General features: G+C 45.8%; 7 protein-coding genes across 7 annotated transcripts; 4 read left to right on the plus strand and 3 right to left on the minus strand.

Moving 5' to 3' along the window:
• Positions 1 to 689: 689 nt before the first annotated feature.
• Positions 690 to 1,327, plus strand: DEU56DRAFT_912589 (uncharacterized protein; the record flags this gene model as incomplete). The annotated part of the gene is made up of 5 exons (XM_041357418.1): positions 690 to 759; positions 814 to 898; positions 957 to 1,023; positions 1,069 to 1,233; positions 1,283 to 1,327. 5 exons carry the CDS (start codon positions 690 to 692, stop codon positions 1,325 to 1,327), a joined length of 432 nt encoding a protein of 143 aa, XP_041208575.1.
• Positions 1,328 to 2,937: 1,610 nt separating this feature from the next.
• DEU56DRAFT_344697 (cytochrome P450) lies at positions 2,938 to 5,470 on the plus strand. Its single transcript, XM_041345770.1, has 13 exons — positions 2,938 to 3,367; positions 3,429 to 3,525; positions 3,585 to 3,721; positions 3,782 to 3,907; positions 3,965 to 4,214; positions 4,264 to 4,389; positions 4,442 to 4,544; positions 4,592 to 4,678; positions 4,734 to 4,768; positions 4,821 to 4,867; positions 4,918 to 5,040; positions 5,091 to 5,120; positions 5,172 to 5,470. The coding sequence occupies exons 1-13, from the start codon at positions 3,192 to 3,194 to the stop codon at positions 5,362 to 5,364; spliced, it is 1,530 nt and encodes a 509-aa protein (XP_041208576.1). The 5' UTR covers positions 2,938 to 3,191; the 3' UTR covers positions 5,365 to 5,470.
• DEU56DRAFT_803316 (uncharacterized protein) lies at positions 5,091 to 7,236 on the minus strand. Its single transcript, XM_041353214.1, has 16 exons — positions 7,141 to 7,236; positions 7,073 to 7,082; positions 6,995 to 7,014; positions 6,899 to 6,931; positions 6,750 to 6,846; positions 6,669 to 6,691; positions 6,592 to 6,616; positions 6,503 to 6,535; positions 6,373 to 6,449; positions 6,265 to 6,322; positions 6,131 to 6,214; positions 5,962 to 6,072; positions 5,867 to 5,907; positions 5,778 to 5,803; positions 5,172 to 5,719; positions 5,091 to 5,120 (listed from the first exon to the last, which is right to left on the minus strand). Exons 1-15 carry the CDS (start codon positions 7,186 to 7,188, stop codon positions 5,551 to 5,553), a joined length of 855 nt encoding a protein of 284 aa, XP_041208577.1. The 5' UTR covers positions 7,189 to 7,236; the 3' UTR covers positions 5,091 to 5,120; positions 5,172 to 5,550.
• A 3,482-nt stretch (positions 7,237 to 10,718) lies between these two features.
• Positions 10,719 to 10,931, minus strand: DEU56DRAFT_695013 (uncharacterized protein; the record flags this gene model as incomplete). Its single annotated transcript, XM_041347207.1, has 1 exon — positions 10,719 to 10,931. A coding segment is annotated over one exon (213 nt), but the record flags the coding sequence as incomplete, so codon positions are not given.
• An 892-nt stretch (positions 10,932 to 11,823) lies between these two features.
• Positions 11,824 to 12,648, minus strand: DEU56DRAFT_736698 (uncharacterized protein; the record flags this gene model as incomplete). Its single annotated transcript, XM_041348529.1, has 2 exons — positions 11,824 to 12,339; positions 12,394 to 12,648. 2 exons carry the CDS (start codon positions 12,646 to 12,648, stop codon positions 11,824 to 11,826), a joined length of 771 nt encoding a protein of 256 aa, XP_041208579.1.
• A 1,756-nt stretch (positions 12,649 to 14,404) lies between these two features.
• DEU56DRAFT_912593 (uncharacterized protein) lies at positions 14,405 to 14,754 on the plus strand (the record flags this gene model as incomplete). Its single annotated transcript, XM_041357419.1, has 2 exons — positions 14,405 to 14,591; positions 14,639 to 14,754. The coding sequence occupies 2 exons, from the start codon at positions 14,405 to 14,407 to the stop codon at positions 14,752 to 14,754; spliced, it is 303 nt and encodes a 100-aa protein (XP_041208580.1).
• Positions 14,755 to 17,094: 2,340 nt separating this feature from the next.
• On the plus strand, positions 17,095 to 17,929 carry DEU56DRAFT_912594 (uncharacterized protein; the record flags this gene model as incomplete). The annotated part of the gene is made up of 3 exons (XM_041357420.1): positions 17,095 to 17,192; positions 17,248 to 17,332; positions 17,417 to 17,929. The coding sequence occupies 3 exons, from the start codon at positions 17,095 to 17,097 to the stop codon at positions 17,927 to 17,929; spliced, it is 696 nt and encodes a 231-aa protein (XP_041208581.1).
• Between the last annotated feature and the right edge of the window lie 2,099 nt (positions 17,930 to 20,028).

Below are 20,028 nucleotides of genomic sequence, written 5' to 3' on the forward strand. Positions count from 1 at the left end.
GGCCTAGCGGACATTAATAATATTTAAAAAGGTACAACATCATGATATTTATGTAAGGTACCAACAACGTCGCTTAAGATAGCACATGATACAATGAGCCGCTGGAGGAGTAGCACGGTGGCACCGTTACGCTTCCATGACACAATTGATGTCATCACGTGGGTTGTGACTCGCGCGACAATAGTACGTGGTATCCTCCGAATATCCATGTCAGCGTTCACTCAAGTCTAATCATCTGACGCAGACCCCTGGACCTGTCACGGAACGGAAGTGAATGCTCGAGCACTTGACAATACTGTACTCTGAAACAAATGAATCAGAACTACGCTACAAAACTAATTTTACCACTCAACTTCAGCGACCCATCCCACGCTGCTCGATTACGAGTCAAATCTCTCTCTCTCTCGTTCTAGGCACCCGCTCGCAAGATGACTACGTTCTCTTGTTATGATGCCGGTCAGACTCATCCGCCCATGAACACCGCGCTCGCCATCACGTCCACTTACTCACAGTCCAAGGATGTCGAGTCACAGCGACTCAACAGACGGCGAACGCTGGCCGTTAGAAGACCGGCGCTTTGCACTTCCGGCACTCTTTCAATCGTATAAAGGCAGCTAGAAAAATTGATCCAAAGGCATCAAACACATTCACCTGTTTCTGATCCTCCTTACCTGAACTACCTGACCAGCATGTACGCTTCATTCTTTACTGCCGGACTCGTTGCGCTTGCTGCCATTGCCTCAGTTGTTACTGGCCAGAGTCAGTAATATTTTTCTGCGATGCTCGACTGCGCTGATGTTTATGACTGTGTAGCACTCCCCGCTGGTTGCGACCGCAATGCAACAGTTCAATCTGGAGATACATGTGACATAATCTCCGCCACATACAACGTGTCCACGTACGTAATAATCATTATGCCTCCTTCCATTCACTTGTTCATCGAACGTACGCCACAGATATCAGCTGGCGGCGGTCAACAACGCCACCATTGACCCCGCCTGCGATAATCTGTATGTTGGAGAAGTAAGTCATTTTACATTTGAAAGACACTTGAACTCATGGTCATAGGTTGTGTGCCTTGGCATCACCGGCCAAGATTGCAACGTCACCCACGTTATGCAGACCGGCGACACGTGCTACAGCGTTGCCACTGCAGCTGGTATCCCGATCAATACGTTGCTCGCGAACAACCCGAACGTGAACACCATTTGCACTAACGTTTACCCTGGCGAGGTGAATAAAATTTAGTTTATCGAAGCCATTGCTGATGAAAGAATTTTAGGTTCTCTGCACCGCGAGCCAGATCTATGTGAACATCACCTACTAAAATTGAGCCGAATGAGATAATAGTATCCCTTAGAAATTGTTTAGAACAGAATACCAATAGAACTGCGTGGTAAAACTGGGAGAGAAGAACAATACAGACCCTTGAGTCATTTGCACTGTATGGCCCCGGACAAATGCGTGCCGAGCTCACCAGGTCGATCTCAAACTATCTTCTTGAGATTAAGCAGCAGTGGAGCAGACATAGACTCGTAATTCCCGCGTGTAGCTGTTCGTATGCTTCGAGAAGCACCGCAAGTCAGCGTAGATCTTGGCTAGCCATCTAGAAGCGCATGACGCCTTAATGTTTAATGGTGGAGCGCATAATCAGTTGTCCCATTTCACATGTGGCAGCGAACAGATGGAGGTAGTGCTCCCCAGTTACGGGTCGCTCTCATACGGAGCCTCCTGCAAAATTAGCGGGTTCTGAATCTAGGGTGTGGACGGACCAAGAAACAACACGCGAGGAGGTCGGATAGATTTGCCAGAGATGGTCGCGAACTTGACTGAATTGAGTGGTTGGATGCGGGACGGTCGCGATCCTCTTGCCAAGAAACCAAGGAAAACAATAACACCCACACCCGTAATAGGGCCTGGGAGCCATAGCGTCAACAACTTCGTGACCAGAGCCACTACAATGAAAGTATTCAAGTATGAGAACCAAGAAGCTATTAAATGATCGGCAGAAAGCCCGTGTCAGTCAAGGGTCTGCTGTAAACCGAGCTAAGCTAACTATGAGTCGTCCGCACCAAGATCCTTGGTAGTCAAATTCTGCGGTCGTCGGTGTCATCAAGGTCCGAGGCTAAAGAGCGGACGCAGACGGTAGCAGCGGCCCCGCTGGTTCCATCAGGGGTGGGCATCAGGGGTGGACTCCTTCAAGCATTTTCACATAAAAGCTGGAACATAAGAAGTTGAACGTGACGAAAAGGAATTGAAGATGAATAACAAACCAGACCTTCAAGTCTTTCAGCCGACATAAAAGACTCCCTAATCGACGGAGAGTCACCATAGTGGGTGAGGGATGAGAAGGACAAAGCTCGAAAGATTTGCTAGCAGTCCGAGTCATGGGGAGCCCTGCAAGAAATGGATTATCCATTATTCCAAACATGGAATCCAGCGAAGGTTCGCGGTAGTTTAATATTTACATAATACTCAACCGTTAACGTAACATCGTTTCTCAAGCTTGAACATTTTGCCTCTTGCAAGAACGCAGATACAGACTTGGCTAGAGCATTACACACCTAGCCTAGAGCGTTACAGAGCACTACCTTCCGAATTTAATTCCACTGGCGGAAAAAGGTGGTAAAATGTCACTGTTGAAAAAGAAATGCCAAAGGTTCGAACAGGCCTTCGGTGAGTTCAAGAACTCTTGGTGGTATTGGGAGTCTTTGACAATACTGACACAAGAACCTTTGATTGCAAACCGTGTCACGCACAGCACCAACACAGCGGCAGCCCGTCGGAAGTCGACCCTCGTGACGAATATGAGGGACTTGCCTGCCTAATGGATCATGATCGATAATTGACAATTTAATAGGCTGGGTAGCTGCTGGCGAGTAGGGAATTCGGGACCTGTCGGGACAGGTCGTGGAATATCAATGTTGTCGTGGACACTTGAGAACCTCATTACACTTACCAAATGAATTTAGCCGACTCCAACCTGCCCGTTAGCACGGCGTACTTCGAACTGCCAATGAATGTAACGCGTAAGGGCTGACCATCTACTATGGCTAAAGACAAACCTCTCCTGGCTTCAGGTCCCAGGGCTCCAGGTGCCATTTTCAGGGACACTACGATTATTGTACATAAAAGCCATGGCTTGAATGCACTTTCAATAACATTCAACTTTGCGCTCCTCCCGATTTGCCATGGTACAAATGCTTGACCTGCCCATTTCTGATAACGCGCAGCTCGTTCTCGGTGCCGCGGGTCTTCTACTAGTCGGAGCGAGTTGGATTTACTTTCCTAAATCAGAGCACGGCCTTCCTCTCCCACCTTCCCCTCCCACTTGGCGCCTTCTGGGGCACTTCCTACCTCTTCGCAAGTAAATTTAGACATCATAGTCGCCGCGATTTTAATGTTAATTGCGTTCCTTTGCCGATCAGCTCATTTTTCACTATAGCGGGGTGGATTGACGAGTACGGTCCTCTCATCACCATTCGTTCAGGAACCGAGAAGATCATTATCATCGGCCGTCACAAAGTTAGTCTTTCACACCGGGTTGTCATAAGTAATGTCTAGGTTCAAACATTCTGTTGCAGGCCGTAGTGGATATTATGGAGAAGCAGGGCGGATCGCTAGCGGATCGTCCTCGAATGATTGCTGCTGGAGAAATTCTTAGCGGCGGACAGGCTATCGGTTTTATGCACGCTGGGGACAGGTTTCGTCGGATGCGTAGGTTCGTTATCAGCGATACAATGCAAAGATGACCTTGTCTCACTTCTGCAACGTGATGCAGAGCACTTCATTCGCACCTCCAGCCTAAAGTGGCTGAGGCTTATCAGCCTCTGCAGATGTCACACGCGAGAAACACAGTGCTAGACATTCTTGATGATCCATACAACTTCCAGAACCACGCGACAACGTAAGCGCTTTGCTGGGTTCGCGTTATGATAGCACATCACTTACAAAAATTTTGAAGTTATGCTGCGGCGAGTATTATGAAAATAACATACGGGAAAACTACGCCCACGTCTGCAAGTGACCCCGAAGTCAGAGAGGTTCACCGCCTCTTCGAAAGCTTTCGCACAGCTCTGCGCCCTGGTGCTTACCTCGTGGACTCGATTCCATGGCTCAAATACCTTCCTTGGTATGGTCTAGACTTGAAACGACAGTTTGAGAGCACCAGGAAACTCTACACAAATCAACTCAACCGCGTAAAACAGCAGCTAGTACGCATAGTCTTACCAACATCCAGACTATGTTTGAATCATTCCACAGCAGAGCAATGTGGACGTTGGTCCTTCGTTTGCGAAATATATGCTAGAAAACGAGCGCCTCCATCATTTGACAGAGACTGAGATGGCGTTTCTTGGTGGTGCCTTGTTTGGAGCCGGATCTGATACAGTGAGGTGTATTCCTTTGTGTCTGAAGATATGTAACTCATATCAAGTGTCAGACTGCTGTGGCAATATGCACGGTACTAATGGCAGCCGCATGTTTTCCCGAGGAACAAGCTAAAGTCCAGGCCGAGCTTGATATGGTCATCGGGAGGCACCGAGGTAGCTCTATTTCTCTTGCATTTTTACCAATCTAAGGATTTGTACAGCACCGACCTTTACCGACCAAGAGTCCCTTCCTCGTCTTCAAGCCTTCATTTCCGAGGCCTTGAGATGGAGACCGTTGGCTGCTAATGGTGGGTATCTTGATCGTCAGTCATGTACCTAAAGTTTACACGGTTCACCCCGCAGGATTTCCTCACCGAACGACTGAAGACGTGATTTGGGTAAGTGCCGTTCATTTTTTCGTCCGAAGGACGACCTGACATCCACTGGCAGGAAAACTATTGCATTCCTGCCGGTACTACGGTATTTGGCAACCATTGGTAAGCACTTGTCCATCAAGACACGAAATATCTAATGGTCTTTGCGTCAGGGCCATCTCTCGAGATCCAGAAGTCTACCCCGACCCTGACATGTTCAAGCCTCAGCGCTGGATTAACGACCAAGGCCGCATGAGAGAAGATCTCAAGTTCTTCGTCTATGGGTTTGGTCGACGGTAAGCATTGTCTTTCAAGATATCCTTTCCCTGACATTCCTTCCTTCCAGCATATGCCCTGCTCAACACGTTGCGAACAGGTACGAATATTATACCGCATATAAACTTCCGAGCTTATTCGGTTATTGCAGATCGGTGTTCATAAACTCGCTCCTTATTCTTTGGGCTTTCCAGCTCACTCTGGATCCTACAAAGCCGCTTGATGACTTGGGTTTCATGACGGGGGCGATGCCGAATGACAGGCCTTGTGCTATTGACTTTAAGACGAGGTTTCCGGAAGTAAATCTGAGGCGCATGATGCAAAATTATCCTGTCGTCGCATGAGAAGCCTTGACATCGCAACTACGCTCGGAGGAACCAGTCGGGAATGAATCACCGATTCGTTCATGCCTTTAGGTCTCGCTGTATCATGGTTCTATAATATCATAATTTGAGTTGTATATTATATCACATAGGAGCAGAAGCTTCTGATTTAACAGATACAATGGTTCTACATATGCATATATCCATTTAAACTGCACTTCTGGTGGTTCCACTAATCGACATGGAGGGGGGTCGTAGATAGTTCACATTTTCTAACAGAGTCATGGACGACGTATCAAAATATTCACGCTCATTGCTATGTCGAAGGCGGAATAGAATTCGTGATGCCAAGACGCTATGAGTGACCAGCTGTAGCCTAACGCAGTGGGTTCGAGATCAACTAGCGAACAACCAGAATGCAGTCTGTGACGTACGTGTCAAACAAATTACTATAGGCGCTCTACAACCAAGTTACAGAAAGTGAGTGAGTCGCAGGATTTGACAGACCGATCGATACACGTACCGGAAGCGCAGCTCCGACGATAACATTGGCAAGCGTGATAGCTTCCCGAAACATGTTAGACAATAACATCTTGAGAGCCAAATATTTCCACCCACTGAGGATGCACAGCATGTAAACCATGCCGTCATGGTACAGGGTTACTACTATTCCGCTTTGAAACCCTCGGTAGTCGTGAACTCTCTTGTATACAGTAAGGGCTAGTATCACTGCAAGTTTTGGTGATGGGTAAGTAGGCCAATAGAGCGGCCTTGCATAATCACTGACCGCTTTCGAACATCGCCAAGAACATGTATACGACAGCAGCATTGCGTGTGCTCTCGAAGTAACACGTTCCTAGAGGGGGCTCCTCTGATAGTCATATTAGAACACATTTATTTCGTGAACACTAATGAACACACCTCCTGGAATCAACATTTTAGGGCTGAGGTCTGTGACAATGGCGGCGACAATTGTCAACTGCAATAATCAAAATCTATGCTCTTACGCCTGCTGTGGAGAACACACACCACACTATAAGTCAATAGCCCGATCAGCAGTCTTTTACTCTTTTGCCAGAACGCCCAGGTTCGAAGAACAAGCAGGGCTGCAAAGGAAGTATGATTCACTGCGTTCTTGACATGTATGAGGAAGTCGCACCTTCCGCAGCAACGATACCTATTATGTGAATGACTGACATTCACATTTTTGTACTTAGTGAAAATGAATCGTTGGGCACACCGACTCACTGTTTCCTTCCAGAGTAGAGGCGCACTTTGCACATGCAATCAGCTTATCATAGAAACTATTCGCAACCCAAGCTTACCTGATTGCTGACACGCAATGCATCTAAGATAGGCCCGTCAGCAACTAACAAGATAAGGAGCATCGTAGTGGGATGACTCGCCATATGCAGTCATTCCAACACCCGCGAAAGGCAGATATCGAGAAATGGTGAAGATGACGCGAGTGAAATCCCATGGTTTGAACCAGGTCCATTTCACCTGTGGGGAGTGATCAGAACAACGCTCGCGGACATATAGATTATTTCCCGACCTCTTCGGGAAAAGTGACACAATAATCGAATACCTGCGACATCGAAGGAGACATTAATATTGAGCCGTAACCACAAGAAATGCGTTTGATACTCACGAGGATTGCAAGACTGCCCACTAAGAAAACAACATTCAGCGCCGCCATTCAATTTTCGGACGATCCACGGAGACTCACAATTAGCGTACTGGATTAGACATAATGTAAGCCTCGAGTATATCAGGGCCAAGCAGAACTTCGCTTACCTTGACCGTCTGTATCTTCGCGAGATCTGAGACCGACAGGGAAGACATGTCAGTATGAAAAATCAGTATGCGCCTTGTGGTACCTGCCCGCAAGCACTCAGAACGATACCCCTGCAAGGGTTACTTAAGTATGATGACCGATAAGCATTATTGAAATTCCCCCTGGTTATTTTGAGCCTCCAGACCGATATAACACAGCCAGAAGCCTTTAAAGGAGAAGTTCTATTCGACACATCAGAGATAGTACCTGGTAAGTACCAGCGACGTGAATATCGTGCACTTCTACGCCACTGCTCCTTGATCATGATGCAACCGGAATCATTCAACTGATCACTGTTGCCATCTCGGAATCGATTGCTATACAGTTGGGCGGTGCACAAAAGGTTTACAAGCGATTGAGTCTTTCGTTATGGGAGTTCGTGGTCTCAGACGAGACCATCGATCTAATGCCAGACGCAAGAACTGCCAAGGCGGGCCTGTGCAGTGTGCACCGCACACCGAACCTCTGCTGTGCCCAGGTGACGATTTGATGGCACAGCACGCTCCGCATATCAGAGCCAGTGCCTTTGGGCTGGGCAGTAGCCATACAAGGATAGAAAAGGACAGACAGATACCAGGAATGAGACTCACATCATGCCATTCAAATTTCACGATCACGGTGAACTTGAGTGTCCCAGTAACTATAAAAGCAAAAACGTGAGCGCCAAATCCGGTGAGGATAAGTGCACGTGAGCAAGTACTGTTCCGAACTTCAGAAGCGCCCTCACGTGATCGCATGTCCCTTCCTCTTAACTTTCCTGCCTCGTGTCATCTGTAGTGTAGCAAACAACATGCAGAGTCCAGACATCCGATTCAAAAGTCATTTTTTCCTCATTCTCTGGCATCATTAATGTGCTGCAAGACAATTAATTGTAAGTTCTCAGTTTTGCAGGCGCTTGCATGTCTGCATGTAATTCAAATAATGTTTATTCGCTTCAGCTCGCACGTTCACAAGTGGCCGTATGTCCACTGAATTAGATTGGCCCTACATCGTCGATACGCCAGCCGTCCCTGTCCATCACCAACGGTCATGCACATGGGATAAGGCACCACTTAAAGTGCTCATCTGAGCTTGACATTTATGGCGCTGGATCTGTTCAACTATTCTACACACGTAAAACTCACACACACACACAGACGACACACACACTCATACGAAACACACAATCACTCGTATGCGTACACACTTAGCTACACGAAAGCATGTATAGTATACACAATCAGATCAGACATGATTCGACAAATTCAGCATTGTGATAAGCAATTCATATTGCAAACGAAGCTGCTGATGAAGGGGTTGGTGGCATTGTACTTTGTCATTGCCCGGTGATACCAGCAAGTGGTCTGCGACGAACTCGATGTACCGCTAAATGCCAAGCCTGCGTTCATGCCAATGGGACTGACAGGGAAAGCATTCACTCAAGTAGGAGGTGGGTGGAGGGTATGTGGGCTTTGGTGGAGAAGGGTAGCCACGATGACCATAAGATGGAGTAGGTGCCAAGGCGGTTGGAGGAGGCGGGAATGGATTCGTGGTAGGGGGGGGGGGGGTGGTCTTGGATGAGGAGGGAAGTATGTAAGTAGGATAGGGACCATTACCCCGCTGACAACACCGGACACGCCGTCGCCAAGTTATTCTACATCTACATCCCCAACCTCAACCGCATCGCCACCGACGCCCCCGTGTATGGAGGATTGTACTGCCCGTATAGTATCAGCGTCGTCATCGCCAGGTAGGGGGGTCATTAAAGGAAGCTCACCATCACCAAACAGCGGGCGAAGCGAATACAAACTTCTTGTGCTTCGATGGTGGTTGTACCAGCGCAGGTTCGTGTTTTGGAATGCCTGGTGATGATGGCGCCAGTACAGTATGGCTGTACAATCCTCTCGATATGTTAGCGGCGTCATCGAGAGATGGATGGAGACCTCGGCCCAGGTAATGATGCTGCAGGGTGTAGATAGTCAGTGATCACACTGCGAAGGGGAGGACAGAGATTAAGACATCTAAGACACTTTAAGGATCATTTAAGTGGACCGATGTTTTCCTGATGCATGAGATGCGTTTCTTGAGCCAGAAGATGGACACGAAGGGAGCCCGAGAAAAATGTCTTCCATGGCAGCGAATGTGACCGAGCGCTCATCGAAAGTCTTGAGTACCCAATCCGCCTTGCACTTGACACAAGGAATAGTCTCCATGATGTCAAATATATTCGCGCTGGGTGGATCCTTGATGCAAACGGTGTCGACGAGCAGTGAGTATGTCTACCGGCGTCTGGGACTGAATATTTTACATCATGATTTGGAAGCCGTAGAAGCACCGGGCCTCAGTGGGGACCTCATTGGAGAAACGAGGTTTTCATTAACAATGCCGCCGTCACGCAGCGAAGAAGGCGAGGACGTGTGAGACAAAATGATACTCGTTGTCATTGAGACGGTTAGTCCAGTTGTGGATTGTCGAGAAAGATTCGAAGGACTCGGAAGGAGCGAGGAATTAAAGCATAAAACTAAGATTAAGAAAGGAGGATTCAAAGGAGCAAGGGGAATTAAAGTATGAAGGGGACAATAGTAGTAGTAGTGTCGTGGCTGCAATGGGATTATGATGAGATTTTCGAGTTCTATGCCACAAAATTAAAGCCAGAGTTTAATAGAACCAATGAAGTAGTTGGTCGTCCAAGGGTTGTGGAACGGACGCGACAATGGATCATTGACATCTGGGTGGCCACGCAATATATCATTCATCGTGGGCTCAACTGAAACGAGAGGCCGGAAGAGTGGTCGATTAGGTACCGGGATTGCGGACGCATGAGTCTGAATGTTTGCGAAGACTTCTGAGTCTTGTAGGTTGACGTGGTGTTCTTCATCTTTGATTGACGGCATCATCAGATTATGGCGTGGAGCACGTCTCTGAGTCTGCGGTGAGATTGACATCCCTTTCAAACTAGCTGGTGGTGTGTCGAGGCCATCATCTGTATCAGAGCCAGGACCAAAAACTGTAAAATTCCAAGTGTTAGACGTTTGAGTAGACAATGAAAGCACTCGACACTTGCGTTTAACTTGGCCCGAAGATCTTGCCACCTTGTTCTCCATCTTTGATGCAATGGGCTGACCACCAGCTGATTTTAAATATGATGTGTTAGTAGTGTTGTTTCGCATACAATCCGAATGGTAGGACTTACTTCCACGCAACCTCTTTCGAGCTGGTTCTTGACGTGTTTCACGTTCATTAGACTGCATCAAGCGTTTTGGACGTGCTGGAGTAAGTAGTAAAAGTTAAATAAATTTCAAACACACAGTGAGAGCGTGCACGTGAGAGCTTTCAAATTCACTGACTGATCTTTGGAGCAGTGAAAATGTCGTCCAAATCATCTTCAACTTTAAACTCGTCATCTTGATATTTGTCACCGCTGTCGTCGCTGTCGCCATCATCTATATCAATAACGACCATGTCTGGGTCCCAGTGTGCATAAGTATGCTCAGGTACGTATGTCCGGATAGCTATTGCACACTGATTAAAAAATCCGCAGTGAGCTTATTAATGGCTCACCGATAAAAATATTTGTCTGTTGAAGAGGGGCATTATCTCTGCCTTTGTACCATTCAAGATGTTTGCCGTTCGGGAATGGCTCAGGTGCGACACTCAGTCTGCGGTTCTCTTTTGAAATTAACACCCATTCAGATGCTCCATTGTCAATGGCCTTTCCCTTTACATCACCTGCCTTCACAGAGTCAAGGTATCCAAAGACCTTTGGAAAAAGTCTTCAAATGTAAGCATCAACTTCGTGAAATGTCCAGTCTGGACAAAAGCTAAAATCCACACTGTCATTCTCAGACTGATCTCCATCAAAGTGAGCACATCCCCTTCGCTTCAACTTCGACATCTCTGTCCTGACAGGCGGGACTGTGGTTATCAACTCTCCTTTGTCCTTTCGTCACCGAGTAAGCTCATACTAGTAGTCATAGCGTGTTTAGGCTAACGTACATCGAGGTAATTGATCAAGACAGCGACGGCACCGACTTTGATCTGGGCTTGTCCCTGCTTCGAAGAGCTGGCCTGTCTTGAGGATATGGCCCTGCCCTGGGTAATACTGATTATTCGTGAGACACAAAAATCAGACAAGGTTACTCACTGTGAATCTTCGCTTTGCCGGTGGACGGAATCCTGCCATAACCTCACCTCTCGCAGCTGTAGCCATATTCTGACTGTTGGAAAATGCATTGAATTTGAGTTCTGAGCCTTGTCCGGCTTGCCGAGTGAGTGATTGCTTGTATATAGCTGTCACTCCAACTCGTTCTTTTGCAGTTGTTGCTGCTGGTCTTGGCCTCGATGGAGCACTCCCAGTCTGATCTAGCATCGGAGGTACCGACAGCTCAGCCACTGGTGCAGGATGTTGAGGTCGAGGATGTTTGCTCTTCCCATGCAAACATTCTGCACAAAGCTCTTTTTGGCCGACTGGAAGATTCGTAGGTGCAGAGTACTCTTCGCAATAGCAAGGTACTGATTCGTCAGGATTGCCCTTGCAATATACCGGCTTTGCCATTCCGAGTGAGATGGAAGAGAGGACCAGACCACAAACAAGTCGGCGAGGTGCGGAATTTTTATGTGGTGGGTTCCTAACTGTATTCCGAACTTTGTCAAGTACTATTGAACTAGAAAAATACATCTGCTTCAAAATGACCTAGAACACTAGCTGCCTGAGCCCATAATGTTGAGCGAGTTCTCCAGATAGGGTCTGCCAATGATATTTCAACATAATTCTCCCTCCGTCTTCCAACTCGTAAATATTCAGTTGTGTTTTCATCATACTCATCTTCGCCCTCCTGTAAATTGTATCCCTCCGGTACAATACCCTCCATGACAACCTCCTCAAGTATTTCAAAGAACAAATTTTCATCCTCTTCGTTCTGAAAAGGGACATTACCGTCTGGGACCTCAACAGCATCATGTTGGACATCATTTGCTTGATCCTGCTCGATACGGCCAATAATACTACCTTCATCTGATTCGTCTGACTCATCATTCGGGTGGCCAGCACCTGTCTGATTGTGATGGCGGACCATTTCTCTGCCATGAATACCATAATAGCGCTGCAGGATTGCAGGATGGATCCCCTCAAACTCGTCTTTGTAGACACCTAATGATGCCTGTCCTAAAAGTCGCATGTCCTTCAAGTTCTTCGTCGTGAGATAATAATTCCACAGCACCAAGTATTCACTGACCTGAGGGCTTCGATCCTTGGTATCAGAACCATGAATAGGATGGGAATTCCATTCTTGTTGAAATTGTTGACAATCATTGTTGAGTGCATTTGAGAAGAGCATGCTAAGGAGCCAAAGATGCCCGGGGTTGTCAACATCGAGTTTATGAAGTCGTTCGAGCCTGGTAAAGAATCCTCGCCATCGGCGTGCAAACTGTGTGCCTACTTCAACCCACAATCGTTCAATGCGAGAATTTCGTGTTGATCTGTGAGGCATTATTAGTCAAGTAAATTTCTTCGGGGCTCCACTTACGATCCCCATAAGAATGATCCACGATTGTGGCCATTTGTTGCAACCATGTGCGTAGCAACCTGAAGATTCTCCCCTCCACGATCTCCACGAACACGAGATGGCATGCCATATTCATTCTTTGCATGCACGAACAGCTCTAACACAGTTGATGCACGATTATTTGTGCTGGCCCTCAGTGCTGTTATCTGTTGAAACAGTAAGGTTATTATGCTTATATCGTCGCTTTTATAAATAGATGAATTTACGGTGCGACAATACCCATCAATGAATCCATGGACGACAAAGCCCCACCGAATGAGCTTGTGATGACCGTCCATATGCCATAGTGCATTTGGTCGAGCAACTCGGTATTTTCGTCTTCTCGTAACACGTCGTTCTCTTAGTCTTTGTCCGAGCCTGTCAACTCTGCGCAGGGACTGCCAAAGACGATGCTGCTGGACTCGAATGCCTTGCTGCCGAAGGAAACCCACAAGGTACCGGAGTCCCAATTCTGGTTTGCGTTCTTTGAAATTCCTCACAAGTTGATCGAGATCAATATCACTAATCGTTGCGAAGCGTTTTTCGAGACCATGTTGACGAACAAATTTCCACAAAGTGGTGCGGGACACTTGAAGGAGTCGTGCGAGATCTGGCAGCATGATATGCCGCTGGCTAGATAGGGCTTCACGGACAAATTCAAGGTTAATGGTTTTTCTCTGATGCCCTCGATGTCCCTGATGGTCCAGAGTCACAAGCTCTGGGATTATCACATTTGATTGTTCAACATTTTCCCTAGTGATAGTATTCAGATGGCAGAGCTTCAGGCTAGTTTGGAGGTACTTACACATGAAGATTTCGGCTGATGTCCTGGAGCATTGCAGCTGCATCAGGGAAAAGCTCCCATGCGAAATTTGCAGAATTACTTGGTTTTAGTCAACTTTCTCAACTTTATCACATATTATTACAGAAAGATACATATTCACGGAAAATATGGATGTATATCAACCTACATTGAAGTAAGTATATATAATACATGTCTTATAAGGCATTAAAAAAAAACAAGGGGGAAGCATTAAGAACATCTAAGCTCGTCCGTTTTGCAGGAACAGCTGCTCGCCACATAGCGAACTCACCTGCTGCGAGACTATGGCGCTGGATCTGTTCAACTATTCTGCACACGTAAAATTGACACACATACAGACAACACACACACCAGTCACTTCAGGGTGCAGGCAATGCTTGAGGTGGCTAAAGAGCAAGCAAGCAAAGTCAGTATGCAAACCCTCACTCACAGCTGATAAGCTCGTTGGAGAACGTAAGACCAGGCATGAGACCGTGTTCCTTGAGCCAGAATATGGACACGAAGGGACTCGGAGCCCAAGAATATGCCTTCCGCGGCAGTGAATGCGACCAAGCGCGACCCAGACCTCATTGGAGAAATGTTCAATAAGGTTTTCATTGACAATGCCGCTGTCGGATGTAGCGAAGAAGGCGAGGACGTTTGAGGCAAAGCGATGCTTATTGAGACGCTTGCAATGTTTGTACACGTTTGAAATGTTCTGAAGTCCAACATTTGCACTTGTTTGTTTACTTCCCACGTGCACTCACATGACTTTTGGTTCGAACTTTCAAATTTCAATGTTCAATGTTCAACCACAACACGACATCAACCAACCTTGGCCTTGTCGAATGTCTCCTTACAACGTGCTTTTCCAGCTCGACTCATGAGCAATGAAAGCGCATGCACTTTCAGTCGCACACTCCTTGGGTGTACCTATCAGCCACCACCGAACCCTCGCGCTGTCGCCAAACTCCATCTACAGTCCACATATCCTACCCCCGTCTTCTCCTACTGCTCATTCCACCCACCACTAAGAGACTTCAACCATCATGGGATGAGTTGCTCGATCATGGAGATGAACAATTCGGTGAGTAATCTACTTCTCACTTATGCGTATCTACTCATATCGCGTAGAACTGTCCTTCCCACCCGTTCGTGGTGTCAATCCTTCGCTCACGCTGAAGGCCACTGTTGTACATGCTAGCGATACTCGGGACGGTGCACTACTTGACGCGAGTGACCCAGTTTGATCCTCTGGCGAGTTTGAGGTTTGCTGACCACAGAAATCACTTTTCCATTGAAGCTAGTCAGTGTGGCCATTCTTTAATCTCGAGCCTTGCTGACTGACGCAATTATGATCTTATTTCGGGGTTCAAGTGTGCCCATTGTCTGTCAACCTCAAGTCTTGCTGACCAGAGCAAATTGATTGTTGTTATGGTGTAAGTGTATTGCTCTGTTGATGTTGAGCCTTGCTAACTGCTCCTTCATGTCTAGTGATTTTTTTTCATCTGTTGCTACTATCCGCTCATGTGTGTTCATTGCAATCTCCCCGTTCATTAGCAGTTATGTAGTATATTGTATATTGAGTCTGAATGACAATATAATATTTGTTTCACCTTCGTCATTGTGATATTGCTCGAGGATCATCTATTACAAAGATTTATTAATGCTGCACACTTTATTGCACTTTTGCCCACTTTATTCCAACGAAGGCGTCAGGGGGCTGTTGGTTAGTTCATAAATGTCACTAATCTGAAACATGATGATAAAACACAATAAAACTCGATAAAACACCATCATTTACACAAATTCGCCCTATTTCCCGGAAGAGGTTTTCCCTGATGTGCCTCCCCCACAAGCCTAGCACATGCTAGTAGCCAGTCACGCAGAAGCTGGTAATCAGCTGGACTTGAATCACTTTCGATTGCTTCGAGCAAAGGTAGGGCCTCTGCAGACAGTGCATCATAATGGTATGCCACTCTGGTTAGTTCTGCATCATTTGACCGAAGCATTCTCATTGCAGCATTGTAGACATTACGGATGATACCATCTGCAGTATAGATATTTTGTGGCCATTGATGTTCATGTTCTGGTAGACCTGGAAGATCCATTGTTGGCCACTGGCGGCTCGGTGAAGATGGACGTGACGAAGCAGAGAACTTGTGTGGTAAGCATACCACACCCACTATACTACATTTACGTCCTTTGTGCTCCGACTGGACCGACTCGGAATCCAACCCTCAAAATATCCCAGAGTCTCACAACCATCATGTTTGGGGCTCCAACAGTGGGCACGTTGACTCCAAGTATTCTCAAATTTCGACACCGCCGTTTCTATATACTCGACGATACTCACATTTTCTTGGTCAGATTGTTTTGTTCATTTGGTTTCCCTTGACAATACTAACAGTCAACTTGAAAAAGCAGGTCAAAAATGCACTATTCAAGGTCCATGCAACTCAATTATCCCGCACCTCCATTGCGTTCGAGGAGATGTTTTCGGTTGGAGATCACATCAGGAAATTATGGTGTTCCTTATTGTTCCTTATTTGCTCCTTATTTGTCCTTATTCACCTTAATTCACACTTAAATCTTCCTTAGAATAAGGAGATGCATTGCCTTAAACTAAGGAGCTTTCCTCGAAACCTCCTTATTTTAAGGCGGTTTAAGGAGAATAAGGCAGTCGGAAAGTGTGAGGAGATCGAGAAAAATGATTACTTAATTTCACCACTTTATTTTCTGCCACTGACTCAGTTTGAACTCTTGACCATGCACTATCCAGCTGAGATCACCTGATTAGTTCACACAATTTCGAGCATCACTTACCACTAGACTAAATGACCTTGTATATGTGAAGGCAGCAACTAATATATATACCATATCTGTTGGACTTAGAATAAAATACGATACTTTATTGTCTAATACAATAGTCTACCATTAGGATTTTGATAAGGAGTGACTATGGTAGACCTTATGAATTTTTTCGAAGAAAATCAAAGTTATAGCCCTTGTCAAGGGTAGTCTTTCCATAGTCTCATGACATTTTTTGGTTAAGATCCTAATGAGTTATAAGCAAAATACTACGAAGTGGTGTGTTCAGGAAAGTTCAGGCACACAAGTAATATGACTGATGTTTGCTTATTAAGACTAAGAATACCAACAGGAATACCAATAGTAAAGAAAGACTTGATGAAAATTCGAGTTTTTGCTTATTAGGGACTAGGATTTTGATTAAGGACCATGATAAGGAATGACTAGGGTAGACCGTGGGAATCTTTCCGATGAAAATCAAAGTTGTAGCCCTTGTGAATGGTAGTCTTTCCATAGTCTCATGACATTTTTTAGTTAAGATCCTAATGAGTTATAAGCAAAATACTATGAAGTGGTGTGTTCAGGAAAGTTCAGGCACACAAGTAATATGACTGATGTTTCCTTAATTTTCCTTAGCTAACTTGGACTTACTTAATTCTCCTTATTCTCCTTAGCCACCGACTTAATTCTACTTATTCTCCTTAGCCACCTTGGTAATTTTTTCAAGTAACTTAAGGAACAATAAGGAGCACCATGATTTGCTGATGCAATTACGGCCAATGGAAGGCACGGAAGGCTCAAGCGACGACCATCCAATTGTTATTCCTGAACTCAGCATGAATATGTTTGAATTGTTCCTCTCAGTTGCATACAGCAGGTGAGACGAGTTTTCAAGCTACTGCATTTATTCTAAATGTGGGACTACTATACAGTTGGAAACCTGAAGGTCCCACTCATGACGATGTTGTTGACCTTCTTCGATTCAGCAACAAGTTCATGAGTCAAAAAGCTCGTGATGTTGCCATTAATCACCTTCAAGAACATCGATTTTGACACAAACCATATGAACTTCTGGCACTCTGTCTCGAATTTTCGATTCAGAAGTTCTTCGTTCCCACTTTTCGCCGTCTCATTGAATTTCGTGTTCGCAATATTCCAGGACCAGTGCGAAAGAGACTTGGGTTTGAAGTCTGGAATGCATTTGTGGATTTAAAAGAGCTTCTTGATGAGCACCGCCGCATTGTTGCCTGCGAGGAGCCGCCCATTATTGAGCATTCACCATACTGCACCGACAACACCACATGTTCCATTGACTGGCGGCAACTGTGGTGGAACTCGATGGCCCATTTTCTCCTTGATGGTCGCAATCCTCAATATTTCCGTGAAGCCGTCGAGCGCTTCCAGGAGCTTGGGTCCGAGATTGGAAGGATGAATCCAGAGTGCTGGAAGATCCTGCTTCAAACAGTGAAAAAAGGAGCAGCATTCCATCTCACTGTTGATCTTGTTGAGGAGACGGCTCAGCAGTTGTCGGCGGCTCTGATCACGGAGCCTGGCCCAATGCTGACACGTGCAGAGTTGGATACCTTGGGCTTGCCAAGTCAAGAAATTTTATGAATGGACATTGGCAGTACTGATTTTTCTACGATACAAGAATGTGCCAGTGTATGTGAACGAGTGGCTGTGTGTTTCGTATGAGTGTGTGTGTCGTCTGTGTGTGTGTGTGTGTGTGAGTTTTACGTGTGTAGAATAGTTGAACAGATCCAGTGCCATAGACATTGGTTTCTCCACGCCTGCCATACACATAGGTTCTGTTCAGAGCTAGGCCCCGCAACAGGCGCAGCCTTCTCTCCCATACACCTCAACACGATGTACACAAGGTTCGTGCGTCAATTTTATCCCACACATCATAGTATAGCGACGTATTTATGTTCTTTTCGGATGAATAGGACTTCGCCTACATCAGCAAACTACCAGGTGCTTGTACAGGTTTGTACAGATTTGTACAAGTTTGTACAAACTCACAAGGTCTACAGCTAAGTCCCCCCTGTGCAGGTTTGTACAAGCTTGTACAAGGAGGCACAGACTGTACAACTTGTAGGTCTGTGAGCTTGTAAAGTCTGTAGCCCTGTAATTTTTGATATTATGATCAATAAAAGAAATCAAGTACTGTCTATTAATCCCACAACCTATCACATGATCATTTCTATTAATTGAATTTTTGCCACTTATTTGGTTTGAACCCTCGACCACACAGTTGACCAGATGAAATCACATGATCAATTCTCACAGTTTCAAGCAGCACTTACCACTACACTAAAGGACCTTGTAAATGTCAAAGCAGCAACTGATATATATACCATATCCATTGGACTTAGAATAAAATACAATACTTGATTGTCTAATACAATAGTCTTCCATTAGGATTTTGATAAGGAGTGACTATGGCAAACCTTTGTACATTTTTCGAAGAAAATCAAAGTTATAGCCCTTCTCAAGGGTAGTCTTTCCATAGTCTCATGTCATTTTTTTGTTAAGTTCCTAATGAGTTATAAGCAAAATACTACGAAGTGGTGTGTTCAAGGAAGTTCAGGCACTAGGGTAGACCGTGGGAATCTTTCCGATAAAAATCAAAGTTGCAGCCCTTGTCAAGGGTAGTCTATCTGTAGTCTCATGAAATTTTTTGTTTAAGATCCTAATGAGTTATAAGCAAAATACTACGAAGTGGTGTGTTCAAGAAAGTTCAGGCACACAAGTAATGTGACTGATGTTTGCTTATTAAGACTAAGAACCAACAGGAATACCAATAGTAAAGAAAGACTATGAAATTTCGACTTTTTGGTTGTTAGGGACTAGGATTTTGATTAAGGACCATGATAAGGAATGACTAGGGTAGACCGTGGGAACATTTACGATAAAAATCAAAGTTGTAGCCCTTGTCAAGGGTAGTCTATCCATAGTCTTATGATATTTTTTGCTTAAGATCCTAGTGAGTAATAAGCAAAACACTAGAAAGTAGTGTGTTCAAGAAAGTTCAGGCACACAAGTAATGTGACTAATGTATGGTTATATTAGACTATCGAGTGTCAACTATCAAGTTACTAGACTACTACTTAATAGTTTTAGTCTTGTGAGGCTGTCAACCTTGTGGCATGTTTGTGAGGTCTGTAAAACCTTGTGGCATGTTTGTGAGGCCTGTGAGGTCTGTGGCGAAAACGGTAGTTTGCTGATGTATTCGCGTCAAATTGAGATGTATTTGAACGCACGTTTGTATCCCTGGGAGCACGCTTCTCGCTCTAGCCCGTGCCTCCCTTAGTACCCTACCACCGTCAAGCCTCGAACACGGTGCACCCTATGGCGAGATGATCCCATTCCGCATACGTAGTGGCGCAAGGAGTGCAGAAGCGCTTCTGCCGAAGTTGAAGTTATTCACGCTCGCTGACAGTCCGGGTGGTGGAGAAAGTCTTGCTGCACGGATGTCGCATGCGACTATCCTGCCGGTGGAGCGCGAGGCGCTGGGTATTGAGGGCTCAGAACGCTTGAGCTGTGAGGTGGAGGAGGTGGAGGATTTGAGGTGTACGTCGGATGGGCTGGAGGATGAGGATGGTGGGTATAATAGTGGGTTGTGACGACGTCCGATGTGAGTGATGATGCGGCTGATGGTGTGAATGGGCTGTATTAATTGTATATAGATATTCGGTAATCATTCTGTGCAT

This window comes from Suillus clintonianus, assembly GCF_016758775.1.
Source record: "Suillus clintonianus strain FC179 chromosome Unknown DEU56scaffold_34, whole genome shotgun sequence".
Classification (NCBI taxonomy): domain Eukaryota; kingdom Fungi; phylum Basidiomycota; class Agaricomycetes; order Boletales; family Suillaceae; genus Suillus; species Suillus clintonianus.